At 43.3% G+C, this 22,284-nt stretch overlaps 2 protein-coding genes across 2 annotated transcripts in view; both read left to right on the top strand.

Annotated features, from left to right (window-relative positions):
* The window catches only part of LOC143543393 (protein NO VEIN-like), a 286,208-nt gene that overhangs the window by 14,721 nt on the left and 249,203 nt on the right, over window positions 1-22,284 (top strand). The window contains exons 14-16 of the mRNA XM_077035727.1: window positions 999-1,574; window positions 1,684-2,122; window positions 9,159-9,902. Coding sequence (XP_076891842.1) covers window positions 999-1,574; window positions 1,684-2,122; window positions 9,159-9,679 — 1,536 coding nt within the window. The 3' untranslated portion in view covers window positions 9,680-9,902. The remainder of the gene's footprint in view (window positions 1-998; window positions 1,575-1,683; window positions 2,123-9,158; window positions 9,903-22,284) is intronic.
* On the top strand, window positions 2,237-4,110 carry LOC143543383 (uncharacterized). Its single transcript, XM_077035713.1, has 2 exons — window positions 2,237-2,272; window positions 2,356-4,110. The coding sequence occupies exons 1-2, from the start codon at window positions 2,237-2,239 to the stop codon at window positions 3,232-3,234; spliced, it is 915 nt and encodes a 304-aa protein (XP_076891828.1). The 3' UTR covers window positions 3,235-4,110.

Here is a 22,284-nt window from a genome sequence, read left to right as displayed (position 1 = left end):
TCGACATTGGCGAGTTGGTCGGAGAGTACTTTGATCTCATGGCAGTAGGCTGCCATATTGTCAAAGTTATCCAAGCGGGTGTTGTTTAGCTTCTGGGTAAGGTAGATGCACCTGGAGGACTTGTTGTCTTGAAACAAGGTTTCAAGGGTCGTCCAGGCTTCGTGGGCGGTTGTGTCAGGCTTGAGGATGGTGTTGAGGAGATCCATGGAGATGGTGCCATATATCCACTGGAGAACTATGGCATCAAGGCGATCCCATAGGTCATCGGGTTTAGGTGCTTCGGTGGGTTTAGTTGCTTCGGTGGAAGAGGAGGCGGGTGGTGGTTGTGTGGGGCGGGGAAGGAGATGATCGTAAACCTGATAAGCACGGCAATGGATTTTGAACAAGACGGACCAAGATGTGTATTGTCCGGTTTCATTGTCGAGGGTAATCGGGACAAGGGTTTTGATGTTGGAAACGGTAATTGCGGGGTGTAATTTTGATTCCATTAATTCGAGAATCGGGTGGGAGATGAAAAGAGGTGGTCGCAGATCGAGAATCGGGCTGAGAACTGCCGATTGTTAGAGGAGGAGAGGTAGGGCCGGCTGGCTGCGTGATACCATATAAGAGAATAAGAGAATGTAAATTGTTGTCCCTTTCATTGATGTTTACATCCCTATATATACAAGAGATATCCCGATATATTTGGGATTTGAATCAATATCAATCTCATCTAAACAAAGCTAACCAATCAATCAATGGTTCTAAATAAGCACATGATTATATAATATAATTATATACAACTTATATGCATGCTATCACTAACTTTTTATAAAAATATTTTTTTAATGACCCCTTGAGGGCTGTTTTTGTGCTTAAGTGGTGATATCTTAACCATCAATCATTAACCACCGAAGACACTTTAACATAAAGTGTTATCATTTAATGAATAAAACATAAACATAGTGATGAACTCAAATCTTATGGCATTTTCTCAAAGTTAGTATTGATTTTGACAGGTTTTTGATGTTTTTGTAATGTGGAGTGATGGACTCAAAGCTGGGGTTTTGAGTTCTGAGGATGTTAAAATGTTGAAAAGAAATCTTGAAGAAAAGAGCACGGAGGTGCTTCCAACTGCGCGAGATAAATGGGTTTCATTACATTCGTCATTTGGGCTCGTTTGTTGGTGTGATGATGAAAAGCTTGCTGATGAATTTGAGAAGTTGAATAATATTAATTTTTATCGTTTATGTGAACTTACTGATGAAGAACGGAACATGCTTGAAGTGAAAGTTTCTTTCCTTATGAAAAATCTTGGAATTCCTGCTCTTTCGGAGGTTGTTACTCGTGAAGCAATATATTATGGGCCAGTTGACAATAGCTATAAAACTTCATTGGTGAACTGGGTTCTTCCTTATGCTCAACGTTACATCTCTAACACGTATCCTGAAAGCTATCATCAACTGAAGGTGGCTGGATTTGAACAAATAAATCGACTGCAGATTGTTGTAGTTGAAATGTTGTATTATAAGAATGTTATAAAGAGGCCAAAGTTGGTGTCAAAGAAGAGACATGATTGTATCTGCCTTCTTCAGGTATCATACATATTACATGTTACTGTAGTAGTTGTAGTAAACAGTGGTTAAACCTTTCAAATATAAATTTCAAGTTTGAACTCAACTGTTTCTGTATTGATATATACAGGAAGAGATCTTGTATGCAACGTGTAACTCGGATTCTCATTCCATATTTATGGAGCTTTCTCGTTTTCTGATCAACGGTGATCCGGAACTCCACTTGGCAAATTTTCTCCACATGATTACAACTATGACTGAGTCTGGCTCCACTCAGGAACAAATAGAAACTTTTGTGTTAAATAGCCAAAAGGTGCCAAAACTGTCTGATGAAGAACCAGTCTGGTCAATTCAATCTATGGGTGTCATGTCATTGAATACGGTGGCACCAGCTTCAAAACATGACACTAAAAGAACCCGTAAGCGCAGTTCATCATCTAAAAGTAACAAAAACCGGCCACCTGCCCCTGTTTCCATTTCCTCGCGTGTGAATGATTCAAAGGTGCAAGATGTCATTAAGCAAGTTGATCTAAATGCACCAGCTTCAAAACATGACACTAAAAGAACCCGTAAGCGCAGTTCATCATCTAAAAGTAACAAAAACCGGCCACCTGCCCCTGTTTCCATTTCCTCGCGTGTGAATGATTCAAAGGTGCAAGATGTCATTAAGCAAGTTGATCTAAATGCACCAGCTTCAAAACATGACACTAAAAGAACCCGTAAGCGCAGTTCATCATCTAAAAGTAACAAAAATCGGCCACCTGCCCCTGTTTCCATTTCCTCGCGTGTGAATGATTCAAAGGTGCAAGATGTCATTAAGCAAGTTGATCTAAATGCACCAGCTTCAAAACATGACACTAAAAGAACCCGTAAGCGCAGTTCATCATCTAAAAGTAACAAAAACCGGCCACCTGCCCCTGTTTCCATTTCCTCGCGTGTGAATGATTCAAAGGTGCAATATGTCATTAAGCAAGTTGATCTAAATGCAACAACTACTTGCGAAGCAGAAATTCTAGGTACTTCTAGAAGTTTGGTGGAACCAACGCGGGTTGACTTGGTCAATGTTGACCATGGTGTGGTTGACCAAGATAGCTCTTTGGGTCGTGGGGGAATCTGCGCGGTTGACATGGTCAATGTTGAACATGGTTTGGTTGACCAAGATGGTTCATTGGGTCATGGAGGAACAAGCACGGTTGACATGGCCAATGTTGAACATGGTTCGATTGACCAAGGTGGTTCTTTGGGTTTTAGTCAGAAGCACCAGCTTCAGCATGGCCCGGTCAATATGGAACAGGTGTCACTCACAGGCAGACGGGGTGAGGAACTGGCGTTTAACTACTATAAAAACAAGGGTATCAAAATTGTAAAATGGGTAAATGAAGCTCGTGAAACAGGGCTTCCATATGACATTAAAGTTTGTGATGATGAAAACCGAAAGGAATACATTGAAGTCAAAACAACCAATTCTAAAAGGAAGGACTGGTTTGAGATATCAGTTAATGAGTGGCAGTTTGCAGTTAAGAAAGGTGAATCTTTCAGCATAGCTCGTGTAGTTTTGTTGGGCGATAAACAGGCTCGAGTCACGGTATTCAAGAATCCGGCTAGGCTTTGTCAGCTCGGTCAACTGAAACTTGCTGTTTTGATGTCGGAGAAGCAGAAGGATGAGTTTGTTCTATGTTGATATTTATATTAGCTTTATGTTTTTGCATATCTCGTGTATCAAATGTGTTTATATATCTATGATGATGCCTGGTTGTCTTGTTTTGTACACGATGATGTTTAACCGTCAGGATTGATTCGAAACAATGTTTATGGTTTTGTCTTGTCTTTTCTCAGCTATGTTTCTGTCGACGGTTTTCTGTTTATATTAGAAGTTAGTTTGGTTCGTTTACTTGTTAAAAGACCGTTGGCAGAGGTTTTCCAAAATGTTATTTTTTTTTATGTTTGATTGGTAAATATCAGTCAGTATATTTCAAGCCACAACTGCAAGTTTAAAATGATTCTTTTTGGGATTTTATAAATATTGGTTACTTACACTTGAGTTGAATCATGTTTCATGATGGCATTAACTCCGACTTGTTTGGCTGCTTGCCATCCGGCCTCATCGATAAGTTGTGGGATCTCACAGCCCAAACCCGGGTGTATTACTATTTCCACTTTACACGTTGGCTCTTCACCTAGTGCCCTAGTCTTAGTCATAAACCATGTGACGCAACGACGTGGCAATATCCGTATATCTTAAGAACCCCACCGGAGCGAACTTTATTACCTCCCTAAGAGGTGGTACGTGTCGTATACTCGTATTACTAAGCCGCACATTGTTTGCTATTAAGTGGCACGTCGATGTCACAACTTTGAATATTAATAACCTTGCCAAGCCATGACTAATTATGGCATTTGTTCGTGTATACTTCTATAGTTTTATCGGCAAGTGACTAGCATGCCATGGACATACATATGCTTTTGACTTTGGTCAACTTGCTTAGGTAGCGTTTGTATGAATGAATGGAATGCGAAATGTAATAAGTCATTCCAAATGAATGAATAAAGGCATCTTTTGTTAGCATGCATGAATGAAATGGATAAATCCATAAAGAATTGAACTCCTTTTTATTTTTAGGATTTTCATTATTTTGGATATGTGTGTTTTTTTTTCATTCTTTCAGAAAATGAAAAAGTCAAAAGAGTCAACAATTATTAATTATTTTTACTAATATAATTATTATATTTTTTATTATTGTATTTTAATTATAATTATATTATTATTTTATAATTATTATATTATTATATAATTATCATTATTGATTTATAAATTATAATATAACTATTCTTATATTAAAACTATTATCAATATTATTTTAATTTGACGAGTTAATATTTTACAACGTGCATATGTGATTCAACGTTGTTATGATTATTTTATTCAGTTTAACGATCTATTTGTAGCATGAGGGTCCTAAAAATTAGTTATTATGAATATTCATATTATTATTAATATTATTTATTTTTATTATCATTGTTATTACTAATACTAATAATAATAATAAAGTGATGAATCATTACATTCATACATGGTAACCAAACATGATAATGAAATGGTAATAATCGATTTTATTCAATTATTCTTTTGTTCATTCCATTACCATGTCCATTCCATTTCTACAACTATTCCATTACCTCATATCAAACATACCATATGCTTCAATGATTCAACCGACTTATTAGGTCTCATATATATTGCCATTTAATGACTCTCAAGGCTAAATAATGTGAATTTTATGTCAAAATATATATGCCGGTATCGACACACAATCATGAAACTTAAACACGACTATCGTAACCATGTCTTTTTTTAACAAGAATTTCCAGATTGTATACGATAAGCGTATAGCCTAATTTATAACCTACGGGATCTGAACCCCCAACGTTTTGTTTGCCGGAGGTAAAGAACTTAAATATTTATCTAAACTAGTCAAACTAAGTTAATATGTTATAATAAATGGATTAAATGTGTCGTAACGGATTGACAACTATGAGAGATAAATTAAGTAATGCAATTAAGATTAGCATTTTACATAACAAACTAAAGTTAAACGTTTAATTTATTAATTATAACATATAGATATTAAGATATTCAAACATCATGGATATCCTAAACATTAATTTCTCTAGGAGTTAGAATCTTAATGTTGACTAGGAATAAATGTTATATATTAATAATACAATTAATACAGTTATAGTTAATAAATTGAACATTGCATGCTTAATTTTATTTTTTTTAGATAATATTTTCAACGCTACTAATTTTATTTTAATTCAACATTTGAATACAACTATCAAACATGTCTATTGGTATTAAATACTCATGAGAAATTGATTCTTTTTTAATATTATTCGAATTGTGTTACGTGAATACATAAATACATGTTCAATTATCATAAATACACATTTACACACACATGTACTATATGCATCGTGTATATATATGTATATGTATTTGTATCTATGCATATGCTTGTTATTTAGAAATGTATTTCACAATGAGAAATCTTTGTCTTGATTTCTGTATATTTGTTGTTGAATCTTGTTAACTATTCTACAGTTGATGGCTGCTTTGTGGTAAAGGGTTATGATGTACACATGTTAACCGGAATCCAATACGACAATGTGATGGTTCATTGTAAATCGAGGGAAGACGATCTCGGAGTTCATGTACTTAATTTTTCAAACTTGGAATATACTTTTTCATTTTTGAGAATTTTTAGAAAGCACCATGTTTCACTGTGACTTTTGGCGCAGAGAATCCATTGATCATCAATCATTTCAGGTGTTCAACCGCACCATGTTTAGGGCATGCTATCAAGGTTTTCATGATGGTAATGTGTGCCATTGGGGGATCAAGGCTGACGGTTTTTATTTCTTTGATAATCACGCTCGATTATGGATTAAACAATATGATTGGATACATTCTAAATCGCCTAAACAACTTGTAGATGAGCATGAGCCTACACTCGGTTATTAGTTATTTTTTATGTTCTTTATAAATTTGACTAGGTTATAAACATGTGTACCACACAGGGTTGGGTACAAAAAAAAGTTGATTTTAAGAAAATTTAATAATAAATAATACATATTATATTTGAATACTTATATTTGCAATTTATGCTTTAACTAGAAAGATCACCCCGCGCGCTGCAGCGGATTTATGATCGATAACTCGACCAACCAGTTAGTCGACTTTTGACTAAACGTGCGTTGTGTCAGGCCCGGAACAGGTAAGGCAGTAGAACCATATAAGTTTGGAAAATAATCCAATGACATATGACAACTTTGTAAGTCAAACAACCAGTTAATAAAAAGATCCAAATACAAATGACAATTTCGACTTTGAAAAACCATGTCAGTTACCAAAGGATCCAGTTACATATGACTATATTGACTCTGAAAGTCAAGCGATCAGTTTACAAAAGGACACAATTACATATGACAATTTTGACTTTGAAAGTCAAACTAACCCCTTTGATGTGAGATTGGGCACGTTAAAGAAGGATCAGTTTTCTTGTTCCAATTCATGTGTACGCTTGAGCCCTTTGGTATGAAGTCTTCAGGTTCGTACTATAAGTTCTGATACCTGTGCAAATTACCATGTCCGTCACTTGTCGGTACACTTTAATACTATTAATTTTATTAAAAAAATGTCTATATCTAACCTTGGTGCAAAGCTGTTGAGTCAATTTATATTCCTACATGTTATTCGATTCGATCTCAGAGCACTTCCTTAATAATGCAAGCATGACCCTTCTGGTAGTAGTCTCAAGTTCTGATACCTGTGTTTCCTCGCCAATTATCACTACACAATAATAATATTATTTTTCTAAAAATTGACATGTGTACGGGTGTATCTCACCTTAGTGCAAAGATTTTGAGGCTATGCTAAAGTAACCAAAAAGAGATGCAAGAACATATTCCGGTATAGCTTATCACAATCACATCTCTATGTGCTTCATGTATTTAAAATATTTAAATTAAATTCTACAAAAATTATGCAGACAAACATCAAAGAACAAATCCAAAAAAAGCAATAGCTTCATGACAGAAAACAAACCATCAAATTAGAAGCAGTGATTGCCTGGGGACGAAGCCTCACGAATTCATTGCAAGCAAAACAATGAGAGCTGCAAGGTTAACAAAATCGAAACAACAAAGTTAAAATCAATCTGGTGAAACACCGTAATAGAGTATCTACACTCACAGCCACTCTTTCAAAAGGTAAGTAGCGCGGCCGTTGAACAATCATGGCTGGCAAAACACAATAAAGATAACTTGAATGGAGATAGGGACTGTGAAGAGGATGTCGTAGGCAACTCTAGCGTTTATTTGGGCGGTTTTGTTCTCTGCCATTTATCAACTATAAACACCCCATTGGAGGCCGCCAAAATGGTAAGACCCATTCACGTTGATGTCACATAGAGGTGCTTATGACATCCTTAAGGGTTGTTTTTATGCTTAAGCAGTGACAAATTAACCATCAATTATCAACTTGCCAAAACTCTTAACCATTAAGCAACACTGTTTAAAGCATGAAAACATCTATTACTTTGGACGTTTGAGAATTTTATTTATTACTTGCGACGTTTGAATATTTTTTTTACTTTTGATGTTCGAGACAAAGTTTTGAAAATAGGGACGTCCAATGTAAAAAAATTGAAGTTTAGGTACCGAGTCTGTAAGTTTTGCCAATTTACCGGGACGGTTACAGTAGTTTACTTTAAATAATAAGTGTGCCATATATTATTGCAGAAGTTTTCTCAATGGCATTGTTTCATTTCTGATCTTGACAGGTTTTTGATGTTTTTGTAATGTGGAGTGATGGACTCAAATCTGGGGCTTTGAGTTTTGAGGATGTTAAAATGTTGAAAAAAAGTCTTGAAGAAAAGAACACGATGGTGCTTCCGACCGCAGTACAAGATAAATGGGTTTCATTACATTCGTCATTTGGGCTCGTTTGTTGGTGCGATGATGCAAAGCTTGCTGATGAATTTGAGGAGTTGAATAATATTAATTTTTTCCGTTTATGTGACCTAACTGATGAAGAAAAGAAGATGCTTGAAGTGAATGCTTCTTTTCTTATGAAAAATATTGGAATTCCCGCTCTTTCAGAGGTAGTCACTTTTCTCATGTCATTTCTAGTTTAGGTTATCAATGAATTAATATCGTTTATGTTTTATCTCTGTCAAATGGGTCAAAAGCATCCCAAAGAAATAACATGGGTTTGTTTTAAACAACCATTAGTAACAAGAAAACACGTGCACTCGCCAAAGTTGATTTTACGTGGATAGTGTAGATGTTATGAGGTTTAAACGACTTATGATCTATTGCAGGTTGTTACTCGTAAAGCAATATATTATGGGGCAATAGACAATGACTATGAAACTTCATTGGTGAACTGGGTTCTTCCTTATGCTCAACGTTACATCTCCAACACGTATCCTGAAATTTATCATCAACTCAAGATGGCTGGATTTGAAAAAATAAATCGACTGCAGATTGTTGTAGTTGAAATGCTGTATTATAAGAATGTTATAAGGGCATCAAACTTGGTATCAAATAAGAGACATGAAAGTATCTGCCTTCTTCAGGTATCATACTTTTTACATATGCATTTCAAATGTAAATTTCAAGTAATTTGACCTGATCCGTTTCTGTATTGGTGCTTACAGGATGAGATCTTGTATGCAACATGTGACTCTGATTCTCATTTCATATTCATGGAGCTTTCTCGTTTTCTGATCAACGGTGATCCTGAACTTCACTTGGCAAATTTTCTTTGCTTAATTACAACTATGACTGAGTCAGGTTCCACAGAGGAACAAATAGAAACTTTTGTCTTAAATAGCCAAAAGGTGCCAAAACTATCAGATGAAGAAGCAGTATGGTCAATTCAATCTATTGATGTCATGTCATTGGATACGATGACATCAGCAACAAAATGTGGCACTAAAAGAATCTTTAGGCCCAGTTCATCATCTGAAAGTACTAGAAACTGGCCACCGGCTAGTTGGCAAACCGCTCCTAACGCGGTTGACTTGGTCAAAGTTGAACCAGGCTTGATGGACCAAGATGGTTCCTTGGGTCATGTGGGAACCAACACGGTTTACATGGCTGGTATTGACCAAGATGGTTCATTGGGTTTTGGCCAGAAGGACCAGCTTTCGCATGGCCTGATCAATGCGGAACAAGCGTTACATACAGGAAAACAGGGTGAGGAGTTGGCGTTTAACTACTATAAAAATAAGGGTATGAAAGTTGTGAAATGGGTAAATGAGGCCAGTGAATCTGGGTTACCATATGATATTGAAGTTTGTGATGATGAAAACCGAAAGGAATATATTGAGGTCAAAACAACCGATTCTGAAAGAAAGGACTGGTTTGAGATATCGGTTAATGAGTGGCAGTTTGCAGTTAAGAAAGGTGAATCTTTCAGCATAGCTCGTGTAGTTTTGTTAGGTGATAAACAGGCTCGAGTCACTGTATTTAAGAATCCGGCTAGGCTTTGCCGTCTCGGTCAACTGAAACTGGCTGTTTTGATGTCGGAGAAGCAGAAGGATGAGTTTGATCTGTGTTGACTTTGTGTATCAAATGTGTTATCTATGATGCTTGGAAGTGTTGTTTTGTACATAAGGATGTTTAACTAGTAGAATTGGTTTGAGACAATTTCTATGGCTTGGTCACTTGCTGTCCTTTGAACTATGTTTAAATATTCTGTTTGTTTATATCAAAAGTATTGTTGCAGGTTGGGACTGGTTTGAGTTAGTTTGGTTCGTTCACTTGTCAACAGACCGTTGGTCGGTGCACAGATCGTGGTCCATCTAATAAAAAGACAATTATCTAACATGGATAGTCGATGGCAAGGATGGACCATGCATATACCGTGTCATATATGGAAAAATTAACTAAGCAAGCATCGTTAACCGGTCAAAACGAGTTTGATTAAAGTAGGTGAAGAAACACTAAGTGACCCGGTGCAGATTATAGATAATCTGGGGGTTAAGTAATGTTTCCCACGAGAATGAGATCTAGCTGAGAAGGTTGTTCTTCAGGAGACCTGCAAAACAAACACCGTAAGCTCGTCACTGAGAAGGGGGGGTTCCTCCTTGTGACCACCCTCCGGCGTGAGAATCAGACTAGGTTGCTCTGAATATGTGTATATTAAAAGATTGCTAGATAACTGGATAGCAGATGATCTTACCATTCCAAGATGTTGGAGTATTTATAGCCGAAGGTAGGTTTCCTAGAAGGTACAGCCGGCTGAATAGTATTCCTGTTCTACCAACAGTGGACTATGCACAGGCCATACTGGTTGGTGGATAGGTTACGGCCAACAGTAACCATGTCGGCTGCACTATTCCTCCAACTGTAGGTTATGCACGTCCTATGTACTGTGGATTATACGCAGGCCATGCTGGTTGGTGAATAGGTTACGGCCAACAGTAACACTATTTCACCAACTGTAGGCTGGGCACGTCCTGCAGTAAGGGTTGGTGAGTAGGCAGCGGCTAATAGTGACAAACAGTACTAGAGGGTGCTCCTCCTCGTACTGTTGTCGGTGAGCTGTCACCCTGTGATTGGCTCATGGGCTGTTCTGATCAGATTGTCTGTCCTATCCATACCTTGGTAGGTATAGTACAGATCTTTCAGAATCATACGGACTGGCTCACTTTGGTGGGATTGTTCCCGCCTTGCTCATTCCTTCATGTGACTACTGAAGTATCTATTGTCTTGTGCGTGTAGCCCCGCTGTCTGCGGGTAGCCTTCCCTGATGGCTTGTATCCGCAACTGCGGGAACAGGCGGGGTACTTCACCATTGGGAGGCTTTCCCTGCGTGTACAGCTTGCGTACTGCGCGTAAGGTTCTATGAGCATGGTGGGTCCTGCGGAAGCAGATGGCCTTTGCGCAGACGTCCCTGTTTAAGGTGAGTCATGCGGGACCAACTGAGCTCTGCTGGGACCTACCTCTTCAAGTCCCCCTAGTCCAATGTTCTTCTCATGAATGTTTAATAAAGTGAGGTGAACTTTTGGACTTTAAGCAAGGGGTTTTGAAAAGGATTTTTAGTTTTGAGGTTCTCCGTGGGGATTCTTCCTGCGGGTTTCCTAATGTCACTGCAAAAATTCCCGATTTTTTTGCTTGATCTTTGGGTATGATGCGGGTAGGTATGTAACCTTCTCGCAAGGCAGGAACGTTGAGTCTTACTTGTATATAGTCTCCATGAGGTTCTGGTGGTTTTCTACATAGTGATCAATTATGCTAAGACCACCAATTCCATTACGGAGTTTCAAACAATATAATTCTCGACGTTCCCGTTATGCGGGGATATTATTCCTCTATCCGCAAGCATTGCCTAGAAGATCCTTCTTGGTTTCAATTCTTTGCGGGTGCTAGGTATGTGAAGGGTTTTGCCTTAACACTGTACCCACACCTGTCTTATAGTTATTTGATTGCCAAGGTATTCTTGGCTTCGATTCCCTGCGGGTGCTAGGTATGTGAAGGGTTTTCCCTTAACACTGTACCCGCCTCCGGCTTATGGTTACTTGGTTGCCAAGGTATTCTTGGATTCAATTCCCTGCGGGTGCTAGGTATGTGAAGGATTTTGCCTTAACACTGTACCCGCATCCGGCTTATGGTTACTTGGTTGCCAAGGTAAGGGGTGTTTTCCCGCTTACTTTTGAATCTTTTTTGAATTTTGAATTTCAAAATTCGAAGAGTTGGTAGAAAGATAGGAACAGTCCAAACGTCTGAAACGTCGTGCGACGGTTTCTTCTGACTGTGTCAGGACGTGCAGGAAGTTATGGTGACGTGACATTATATGGTCATTCCAGTCTCTTTTTCAGGCGCGTGGGCGCGATTTTTCGGGCGCGTGGCCGCGAAATTACTGGCACACGTCCTGTCAACAGCTGTTGCCAGCCTGCTTTTTGCCACGTGTCATAGTTTCATTGCACCCTCAATTTCTCTCTCCTCCGCATTAAATTCACCGCATTAATTGCGATTAGTATATAAAGGGGGAGAGGCCTCTTTGTAATCCACACTTTCACCTCTCTTCTTCTTCTTAGTGATTTCCGGCAAATACTCCCCTTTTCAGGCAAGCATTTTCCCGAAATCACTTTCTTCTTTCTGCAAAATGTCTTCTCGTGATGCTGAAGCTGTAGCCGACGATAGGAGTACTGCTGGCGAGTGCCAGTGTGCTCTACCTGTCGATCAGTACCAGTACATCGTCAGGAAGTTCATGCTTGAGTCTCTCGAGCCTGAGTTTCCTGAATCCCACCAGACTGTGTACGATGCCCCCAGTGGCAAGATCGGGGTATATGCTGCATTCTTTGTTTATGGGAACCTTAGGTTTCCATTGACAAAGTTTGTGTACCGTGTCCTGGAGAGGCACGGTGTGCACCTGACCGAGGTGCATCCGATGGCGATTGCCAAGGTCCGGCACTTCGAGTGGGTGTGCCGGATTCTGGGTATTGAGCCCTACGTGGACCGCCTGATGACCTTCTATACTTGGAGGTGCGTCCAGGGGTGGTACACCCTGACAACCCGTATTAAGGGTTTGAAGATCTGCGTGACCGAGCGCAGTCTCCGATCGTGGAAGCGGGAGTTCTTCTACGTCTCTGCCCGCACCATCCCCATTGCTATGAAGTTCAAGAAGGGTCAAGCGCTTCCGAGCCTTCACGCTTCCAGCTACCAGGAGGCGGAATGGTTCGCGAAGATATCCCGGGTCCAATCTCCGGTTTACCGGTTTGCGGAGTCCGGGATGGTGCTGCTGGGGATGAGCCGGGTATGGAAGGAGGCGTCTCGGTTTCCTATCCTTCTCGAATACGGTTTGAACTCTATTCCTTATGGTATGTCTTGTCTTTTTTACTGATATTAGTTTATTTTCTAACTGTTTCTTTTCTTTCAGAGGGGAATAATTTGGAGTCGCTCCTGTTCCCGCGGGAAGCTGACAGTCCCGTGCGGGTGGGCACTCGTGCTCTGGACGACAATGAGTTGTCCATCCTGGAGCAAACGGCGGATAGGTTTGTGGAGGTCTATCCGCCGGGCCAAGAGATCCTGAGCCACCGGCGGCCAAGTAAGGAGATATTCTATCCTCAACCCCTCAATGCTATACCCGCTGCTGGAAATCCTTACATCCTGTCTTCTTCTGAGGAATCCGCAGATGGTCCTCCCCTTGTGCGGAAGAAGAAGGCTGCCGGAGGGAAGGGAAAGGAGAAGGTGGCCTCCACGGCTGATCCGGTGCTTCTATCTGACACCGAGTCAGATAATGAAGAGGTGGCGGGGAACCCTGGTGGTGAGAAGACCACTGCTCCGGAGGCTACGGCTGTTACCTCCGAAGCACCAATGACGACGACGGTGACCGGCGTCAAGAGACCGGCCCCATCGGGCTTGTCCCCGCCCCTTCGTACATTCAGGCTCAAGAAAACCCGTAAGTACAAATATTCTTTTTGTAGATTTATCATACTTCATAGATTAACACTTATCTTCTTGTGCAGGCGTGGATGTTGACGCATTCCAGGGTGAAGTACCGGGTAGTACCTCTCCGCCGATGACGGTAGGCTCGGTCAGCCTACCTGAGGCGTCGACCCAGGCACCTTCGCCTGCTTCCGCTGGTCCAGTTGCTCAATCTTTTGAGCCAACTGTTCCAGCCGAGATGACGTCACCGCCGGCGGTGAGTGCAATTTTTACAGCATCGTTCACCGAGCCGGCGGTTACTGTTGCTGCTGACTCTTCGGCGGCGTCTGCGGCGGACACCATGCCTCCGCCATTGACTGCGGCGGAAACCATGCCGGCTCCGCCACCGGCCTCGTCGGCTGGACCTTCAGGTACGCGCGGGACTTCTCGCCGATCTTTGCTACCTTCCCATCTGCCTGACCTGTTGGATGGATTTCCCTTAGGTTTAGGTGATGGGTTCGGTGGCTATCGGCCTGTGATCGACCCTACAGGTGCGTAGGGTTCTTTTGTCCTTTATGTTATTTTTATCATCTTTTCCTAACTGCTTTGTTTCTTTTGCAGTGTCGGATTCCAATGAAGTGTATGTTCCAAGATGGAACATACGCCGAGGAACAACCCTTCGTACCCCTGTGGAGTGCGTGGACTGGGCTCGCCACGCTGCTCCTCACGGTGCGTTGGGGGAAGCCATGGCTAGCTACCAGGAGGGTAGGCTAACCAATGAGCTTCGGGTTCTCCAGGCCCGGATGCAGCCGCGCGTCGAGCTGCTTTGTCGTGAAAACGACAAGTTGAAAGCAGCTCGCGCCAAGGAAGTATCTCAAGCGCGGGCTCTTCGGGAGGAGAACCAAATGTTGGCCGCATCTGCTGCGGAGAAGGAGAAGGCCTTCAAGGCCCTCGAGGTTGAGGTTCAAGCGCGACTCGAGGTCCGCTCCAAGGCTGCCCAAGCTGTTAACGAACAGCTTCGGCTGGCTAAGGAGACTGCGAGGAACGCAACTGAGAGGGCCACCAAGGCTGAAGCCGTTGCTGAGCCTTTACGCGTGGAGAACGAGGAGCTCAAGGCTAAATTAGAGGCTCTCCAACGTGCTCATGATGCCTTGGCAATGGAAGATGCCAAGAAACTCCAGGAGATCCTGGACCAGAGGGGCGTGCTTGATCACACCGAGCGGAAGCTTAAGGGCGTTGAAGAGGCTGCTGCAAAGGAAGTGCTACTTGCCAACCTTAACAAAAGCGAAGCCGAACGCGCCTGCACCCAAGCCCTGGTTGCCAAGGAATGGCTTCTTCGAGAAGCGTTGCCTCAGGTATTTTATCTTTACGTCTTTACGCTTTCCTTTGTACATAGAAAAGGTGTTTGACACTTGTATTTTCTTTGTAGGTTGTGCATCGGGTCTTCTCAGAGACATCCTACGACGATGCTATGAGCGCAGCCCTCAACGCTTCTCACGAGGATGGGGAACGGGCTGGCTTTCTGCTTGGTCTAGGGTTCGTTGAGAAAGGCTTCCCGCCTTCCAACTTCCCTTTGTACAATGTTGACACTGAAGCCATATATGACCAAGCAGTAAATCAATATGCTGCCTTCCCGCATCCAGTGGTGGAGAAGGTAAATGAAATTGCTGCTGCTGATGATGGGCTTGCTGTCCTTAGAGCTTTCCTTGAACCGTCACCCTCTGCCGATGGTGCGGGTCCAAGTGGGAGTGGTCCTGAAGCATGATCCAAAAGATCCCTTTCCGCCACTAGCGTAGATATTTGCTCTTGTACTTTTGTATGCGGGTATATACCCAGCAATGTTTGTAATTTTCAACTTGATGAAATAAAGAATGTGTTTTGTCCTTTTCTTTGTTTATTTTACGCATGTTTACACTTGGCAATTTCTTTAATACTTAGATAAGTTAACTTTTTGACATGGTAAATTATAAGTTTATTTTTGCTTCCTCTTTCATGATTGTGCGGGTAGGACCGTCACTTGCACTTAGTAGGATGGCTAAACTTACATTTATCCTGCGTGGAAGTTTTCCTTATCTTTTCCCTGAAATTTTCCAAGTTTTCAGAATAAGTTAACCTTTGAACGTGGTAGATGATAGGTTGAAGTTTTGCTTCTTGTTTGTGATTGTGCGGGTAAGACCGTCACTTGCACTTACAAGGATGGCTAAACTTTACTTACATCTGACCTGCGTGTAGCTTTTCCTTAGAACTTTTTAACATTTTTAGCGTTGTGTTTATGCGGGTTTTGCCGCCTTCCACACGCAACTACTTACTTCTTCTCGCATTGGTGCGGTGAATACCGGCACATGGGAAGTTCATAAGTTAAAGGTAAGGCTATCAACACATTGTGTAAGGAGAATCATTTCCATTAGAAGTGGCTCTAGGCCTTTTCTTTACAAGTTTGGAATTGATCTACATATAACATTTGCGTAATTGAGCTCCATTCCATGTTCTTGGGATAGGAGTGCCATCGAGCCTTTCAAGCCGGTATGCGCCTTTTCCCAGGACTTCTTTGATAATGTATGGCCCTTCCCAGACCGGGGCCAGCTTTCCTGGGCGCTCTTGGTTTGAAGCCTCGTTGTTACGCAGTATGTAGTCTCCTTCGTTGAAGTTGCAGAGTTTTACCCGCGTGTTGTAGTACTTTTGCATTTGTCGTTTGTAATTTTCTTCACGCACTGCGGCTAAGTCTCTGCGTTCCTCGGTTAGCATGAGGTCTAACCGTCTTTCTGCATCATTGTCTTCTGGCTGGATCAAGACCCTTGGTGAGGGTAAACCAATCTCGACTGGGATCATGGCTTCAGTGCCATAAGTGAGACTGAACGGGGTTTCCCCCGTACTGGCCTTTTTCAGCGTTCTGTTTGCCCAAAGGACGTGCGGGAGCTCGTCCACCCAGCCGGATCTGTGTTTCAAGAGTCTTTTCTTTATGCCATCGACGATGCTCTTGTTTGCTCTTTCCACCTCACCATTACCTTGCGGGTGTGCCACTGAGGTAAAGGTGTGGGTGATTTGAAGTTCTTTCAGCCACTGCTGTAGCTTCTTGTCAGCAAAGTTGGTGCCGTTATCGCTCACCAGATTCTGTGGAAGTCCAAAACGACAGATAATAAATTCTCAAATAAATTTTTTGATATGTTTTGCGGTTGTTTGGGCTAAGGGTTTTGCTTCTATCCACTTGGTGAAGTAATCGATGGCTACCACTAGGAACTGAACGTTTCCTGCTGCTGTGGGAAATGGGCCTGTCACATCGATGGCCCACTTCTGAAATGGCCACGAAGAAGTGACTGGAACAAGTTCGTTCTTTGGGCGATGCGTGTTGGGTGCGTAAAGCTGGCAAGACCTGCATTTTCTAGTGTATGCCAGTGCATCCATATGCATCCCTGGCCAAAAGTATCCCGCATTGTTCAGCTTAGCCACAACAGCGCGGGGACCTACGTGAACTCCACAGATGCCCTCGTGTACTTCCCTTAAGAGGTAGTCAGCATCTTGGTTGTTCACGCATCTTAAAAGTGGGCCAAGAAAGTTACGTCTGTAAAGGTTGTCATTGATGAGTTGATAATTCAGTGCTTTACAGCGTAGTTTTCTTGCCTGTGTTTTTGATTCTGGTAGCGTTCCTGCCGCAAGGTAATTTATTATTGGTGTCATCCATGTTTCTGTACCGGTTTGGATGACACAAATTTCCTTGTGCGGGACTGATGGTGCTTCGAGGAGTTCAATGCGGATGTCCTTTCCCAAGTGGGTAAAGGCTAGTGATGCAAGCTTGCTCAACGCATCCGCAGATTTGTTTTCGCTGCGCTTGACATGTATGACTTTACAATCATTAAAATCACGCATAAGGGTTTTTGTCTTGGCGAGGTACAGGGCCATTGTGTCGTTCACAGCCGTGTACGTCCCATTTATTTGGTTGGCCACCAGCATGGAATCCACGTGGGCTTCCAAGTTTTTCACTCCCATTTTACGCGCAATTCTCAATCCGGCCAAGAATGCTTCGTATTCGGCTTCGTTATTCGTACTTGGGAAATCCAACCGAATAGCGTAAGTATACTCTTGGCCCGCTGGGTTGGTTAATTTTAACCCTGCGCCTGAACCCTCGTTGTTGGCTGCTCCATCAGTGTAGAGTCGCCAGATATCGTTAATCTCCTGTGCTGGGGAGGGTTGAGCCTCCTCCTGGCACTCTTTCTCCCGCGTAGCGGGGACTTCTGCAATAAAATCGGCCAGGACCTGGCCTTTTATGGCTGGTCTTGGCTTGTACTTAATTGCATATTCTCCCAATTCAATTGCCCATTTGGCTAGACGTCCCGATAATTCGGGTTTGCCTAGAACGTTTGAGAGTTTGAAGTTGGTGAGAATGGTGATTGGGTGGCCCTGGAAATATCGTCTTAGCCTGCGTGAAGCGTGTATAAGTGCTAAGACTAATTTTTCGAGGGTAGAGTACTGGTTTCTACGTCTGTTAGTACACGGCTAACATAATAGATTGGCATCTGGATGCCTTTTCGTTCTGTTAGCAGTACTGCCCCGGTTGCTCTATCTGTTGCGGAAAGGTATAGGATTAACTCCTCTCCCGCTTGTGGTGCTGTAAGTGTTGGGAGTTCGATCAGGGGTGACCGAATCTCCTGAAAAGCTGCTTCCGCTTCTGGTGTCCAGCGGAAGTGCGTTTTCTTCAAGCAGTTTCTTAATGTTGACACGAAGGGAAACGACTTATCCGCATGGTTTGCCAAAAAGCGATTAAGTGCGACTAGTCGTCCATTCAGTGTCTGAGCCTGTTTGATGGTGGTAGGTGATTCCATTTTAACAATGGCTTCGACCTTTTCAGGGTTCGCTCTGAAGCCATCTTTAGTAACAATGACTCCCAAGAACTTCCCTTCTTCCATCCCAAATGAACACTTGCTCGGGTTGAGCTTCATGTTTATCTTTCTGAGCGTGTTGAAAGTTTCTTCAATGTCTTTCAACATCGCTCCTGGTTCGGGGCTTTTGATGACCAAATCATCCATATAGACTTCCAAGTTTCTCCCGATCTGGGCATGAAACTCTTTGTCCATCAGGCGTTGGTACGTGGACCCTGCGTTCTTAAGTCCGAAGGGCATCATTTTATAACAAAATGTACCATCGGGCGTCCGAAACGCGGTTTTGTCCTGGTCATCTACGGCCATGTGGATTTGATGGTACCCCGGGCCCTTATACGCATCCAAGAAGCATTTAAGGCGAAATGGTGCCAACGAATCCACTTTTAGATCAATTTCTGGTAACGGATAACAATCTTTGGGGCATGCTTTGTTCAAATCTTTGAAATCTATGCACATGCGCCATTGTTTGTCATTCTTCGGTACCATTACGGGATTTGCAACCCATGTTTGATATCTACTAACGCGTATGATGCCTGCGTCAAGGAGTTCCTTGACTTGGGTTCTACACGCGTTAGTTTGTTCAGGCCCCATTACTCTGCGCTTTTGTACAATTGGCGTAACAGCCGGATCGCACTTGAGCTTATGCTCCGCCTTACTTCGGGGTACACCAGTCATGTCAGCTGGTGTCCACGCAAAGATGTCAGCGTTTTTCTGCAGTAAGCGTTTGAGTAAGGTGCGGGTGGGATCAACGATTGTTGGTCCAATGGTAACGGCCTGGTTGGGGTATTTGCCATTGAAGGCCCATTTTTCCGGTTCGGTGATGGTTGGTTTGGCCATTTTTGGTTTGGGTTTAGATGAGACAGATGCGATGCATACCTGGGGAATGCCAGTGATCATCGCTATACCCTCAGCTGTTGGCCATCCCATCATGCCGTGGACCGAAGATACCACGGCGTTGAATCTTGCCATCCCGTCTCTTCCGAATAGGATGTCGTACGTGTGGTGTGGCTTTCTCATCACGACAAAATCCACGTCCTCTGTGCGTGAATGATTCCCATCGGTAAGAGTAACGGGGAAAGATAGGATACCCAGGGGGGTTTCTGTGCTGCCATCAAACCCTTCCATTGAAGCGTAGACCGTTTCCAAGCGTTCTTTGTCTTCATCATCCAGCTTGTCAAAGAACTGCCTGTACATCACCGTCGACGAAGCGCCGTTGTCAACAAGAGTGCGGGAAGTGATGTAATGCCCCAGCTGGCTTTTGATGACGATGGGGCCTTCTTTGCTGGGGCCTCCTGGCACTCGCGGGAAGCGCACCTCAGCTTCCTTCCACGCGCATGGTTCTGTTGCTCGTCTTTTTCTTCCTGCGACTTTGCCATGAACCATGTTGATGCTGATGTCGACGGGCTTTCGTCCGTTACCTCTGTACCGGTTGTCATTTCTTCCTCCCTTCCTGATTGATGCCACGAGATGTGCAAGTCTTCCATCCTTCACAAATGTCTCAACAATATCCTTCAGGGATGTGCACTCTTCAGTACCATGGCCCTTTGTCCCGTGGAAATCACAGGATTTGCTTTGATCCGCATTAGGTTTCTGCCGGATCAATGGGGCTTTTGGCCATGGCAATTTTTCCGTGGCAAATATCTCCGTGACGCTCTTTGTGAGTGGCGTCCACCGGTGTTTTCGGTTTGAAGGGTGTGTGTTGTCCCTTCCGCCAACAAGAGGGCGAGAGCTGGATGAGGTGTCAAAGTTTACCCTTGACTGCCAAATACCTAGCCGCCTCTTTTTGTTCTGCCGGGCGGTCCTAACGTTGTTTTCCCTTGTCCTCTGCGTGTAGAGGTGAGTACTCTGGGGAAGATCTCTTCCCAGCTGCTTCTCTGTCTCGGCAAAGCGCTTGGCTGCCGTCATGATGGCATCCCATGTAGATGGCATGCCGTCCTTACCCGTTAATGTGCGGATAAGCTCTGGGTACTCGGCGCCCTGGATGAAAGCGGCGCGAACGAGATCTTCGCTTACGTTACCCAGACTCAGTTTCTTGGAGTTGAAGCGGGTGATGAAGTCTAGTAAAGATTCATCCTCCTCTCTCACGCAGTTGAGGATCGTCCACTGCTCTTCAGTATACTTCCTCTGCTGGCTGAAGTGCTGGCTGAACTTATTCTGAAAGTCCGCCCAGTCATATATGTGGTGGACTGGTAAACGATCGAACCATACCCTGGCTGCTCCGACCAGAGTCATCTGGAACATGTAACACCACGTGGGCTCCGTCCAGTTACTGACGGTAGCCCCTGCAATGAACCTGTTCAAATGGTCGTCTGGGTCGGATAGACCATCATAAGTGCCAATGTTGGACATTTGTTTGGCACTTCTCGGGGCAATTGCTTCCGCAATGTCCCTTGCAAATTTTGACTTTCCTGCATTCGTAGCAGTTGGTCTAAAGGTTTTGGAGAAGTCACGCGGGTTTTTCTCCGCATTTGTTGGTTTAAAGGCTTCCCCAAAATTCCTTTTTGGCTGGGGGTCCGTTTCCTTACGCTTCCCTTTCGCCATATGGCGAGGGTTTGCGTCGGTGTCGGACTCCCCCTCGTCATCTGAGTACTCGCCCTCGCTGTTCATAATGAGGTGTTGGCGAGTACTGCCGAATTCGTCAGCCTGTTGAACTGAACGCAAACGTTCGTCTAATTCAGCTTGGAACTCTTTCTGACGTGCCTCGGCCCACGCCTTCACTTGATCTAGTGTTTGGCGAGGGACCCTCGTACGTTTTTCCAGCTGGGTATCGGTGAACCCCAGTGGAATATTTACTCCACTTGCCCCGGCTTGGGTAGTCGGGGTAGTGTTCGTAAGGATTGTATAACCGCCGGTGTTTCCCCCCGTTGCTGGGGTTGTTACCGGGGTTTCTTGGTTGGTTACTGGCCTTTGGACCGGAGTAACGTTAACCATTCTTCAGAAAATTCGAAAAAACTAAATTAATTCTAGCTTTTATGCACGGATGGCGCCAATGAAGAAACACTAAGTGACCCGGTGCAGATTATAGATAATCTGGGGGTTAAGTAATGTTTCCCACGAGAATGAGATCTAGCTGAGAAGGTTGTTCTTCAGGAGACCTGCAAAACAAACACCGTAAGCTCGTCACTGAGAAGGGGGGGTTCCTCCTTGTGACCACCCTCCGGCGTGAGAATCAGACTAGGTTGCTCTGAATATGTGTATATTAAGAGATTGCTAGATAACTGGATAGCAGATGATCTTACCATTCCAAGATGTTGGAGTATTTATAGCCGAAGGTAGGTTTCCTAGAAGGTACAGCCGGCTGAATAGTATTCCTGTTCTACCAACAGTGGACTATGCACAGGCCATACTGGTTGGTGGATAGGTTACGACCAACAGTAACCATGTCGGCTGCACTATTCCTCCAACTGTAGGTTATGCACGTCCTATGTACTGTGGATTATACGCAGGCCATGCTGGTTGGTGAATAGGTTACGGCCAACAGTAACACTATTTCACCAACTGTAGGCTGGGCACGTCCTGCAGTAAGGGTTGGTGAGTAGGCAGCGGCTAATAGTGACAAACAGTACTAGAGGGTGCTCCTCCTCGTACTGTTGTCGGTGAGCTGTCACCCTGTGATTGGCTCATGGGCTGTTCTGATCAGATTGTCTGTCCTATCCATACCTTGGTAGGTATAGTACAGATCTTTCAGAATCATACGGACTGGCTCACTTTGGTGGGATTGTTCCCGCCTTGCTCATTCCTTCATGTGACTACTGAAGTATCTATTGTCTTGTGCGTGTAGCCCCGCTGTCTGCGGGTAGCCTTCCCTGATGGCTTGTATCCGCAACTGCGGGAACAGGCGGGGTACTTCACCATTGGGAGGCTTTCCCTGCGTGTACAGCTTGCGTACTGCGCGTAAGGTTCTATGAGCATGGTGGGTC

The sequence above is a fragment of the Bidens hawaiensis genome, unplaced genomic scaffold (assembly GCF_021521415.1).
Source record: "Bidens hawaiensis isolate Kalapana, Puna unplaced genomic scaffold, B.hawaiensis_p1.1 tig00013119_1, whole genome shotgun sequence".
Taxonomy (NCBI): domain Eukaryota; kingdom Viridiplantae; phylum Streptophyta; class Magnoliopsida; order Asterales; family Asteraceae; genus Bidens; species Bidens hawaiensis.
This window is presented reverse-complemented; position numbering and strand designations above follow the sequence as displayed.

Bases quoted from the DNA above. Each gene is read 5' to 3' on its own strand.
- LOC143543383 (XM_077035713.1), top strand. From the start codon at position 2,237: ATGCACCAGCTTCAAAACATGACACTAAAAGAACCC. The intron at 2,273-2,355 runs GTAAGCGCAGTT...AATGATTCAAAG, and splicing joins ACATGACACTAAAAGAACCC to GTGCAAGATGTCATTAAGCA.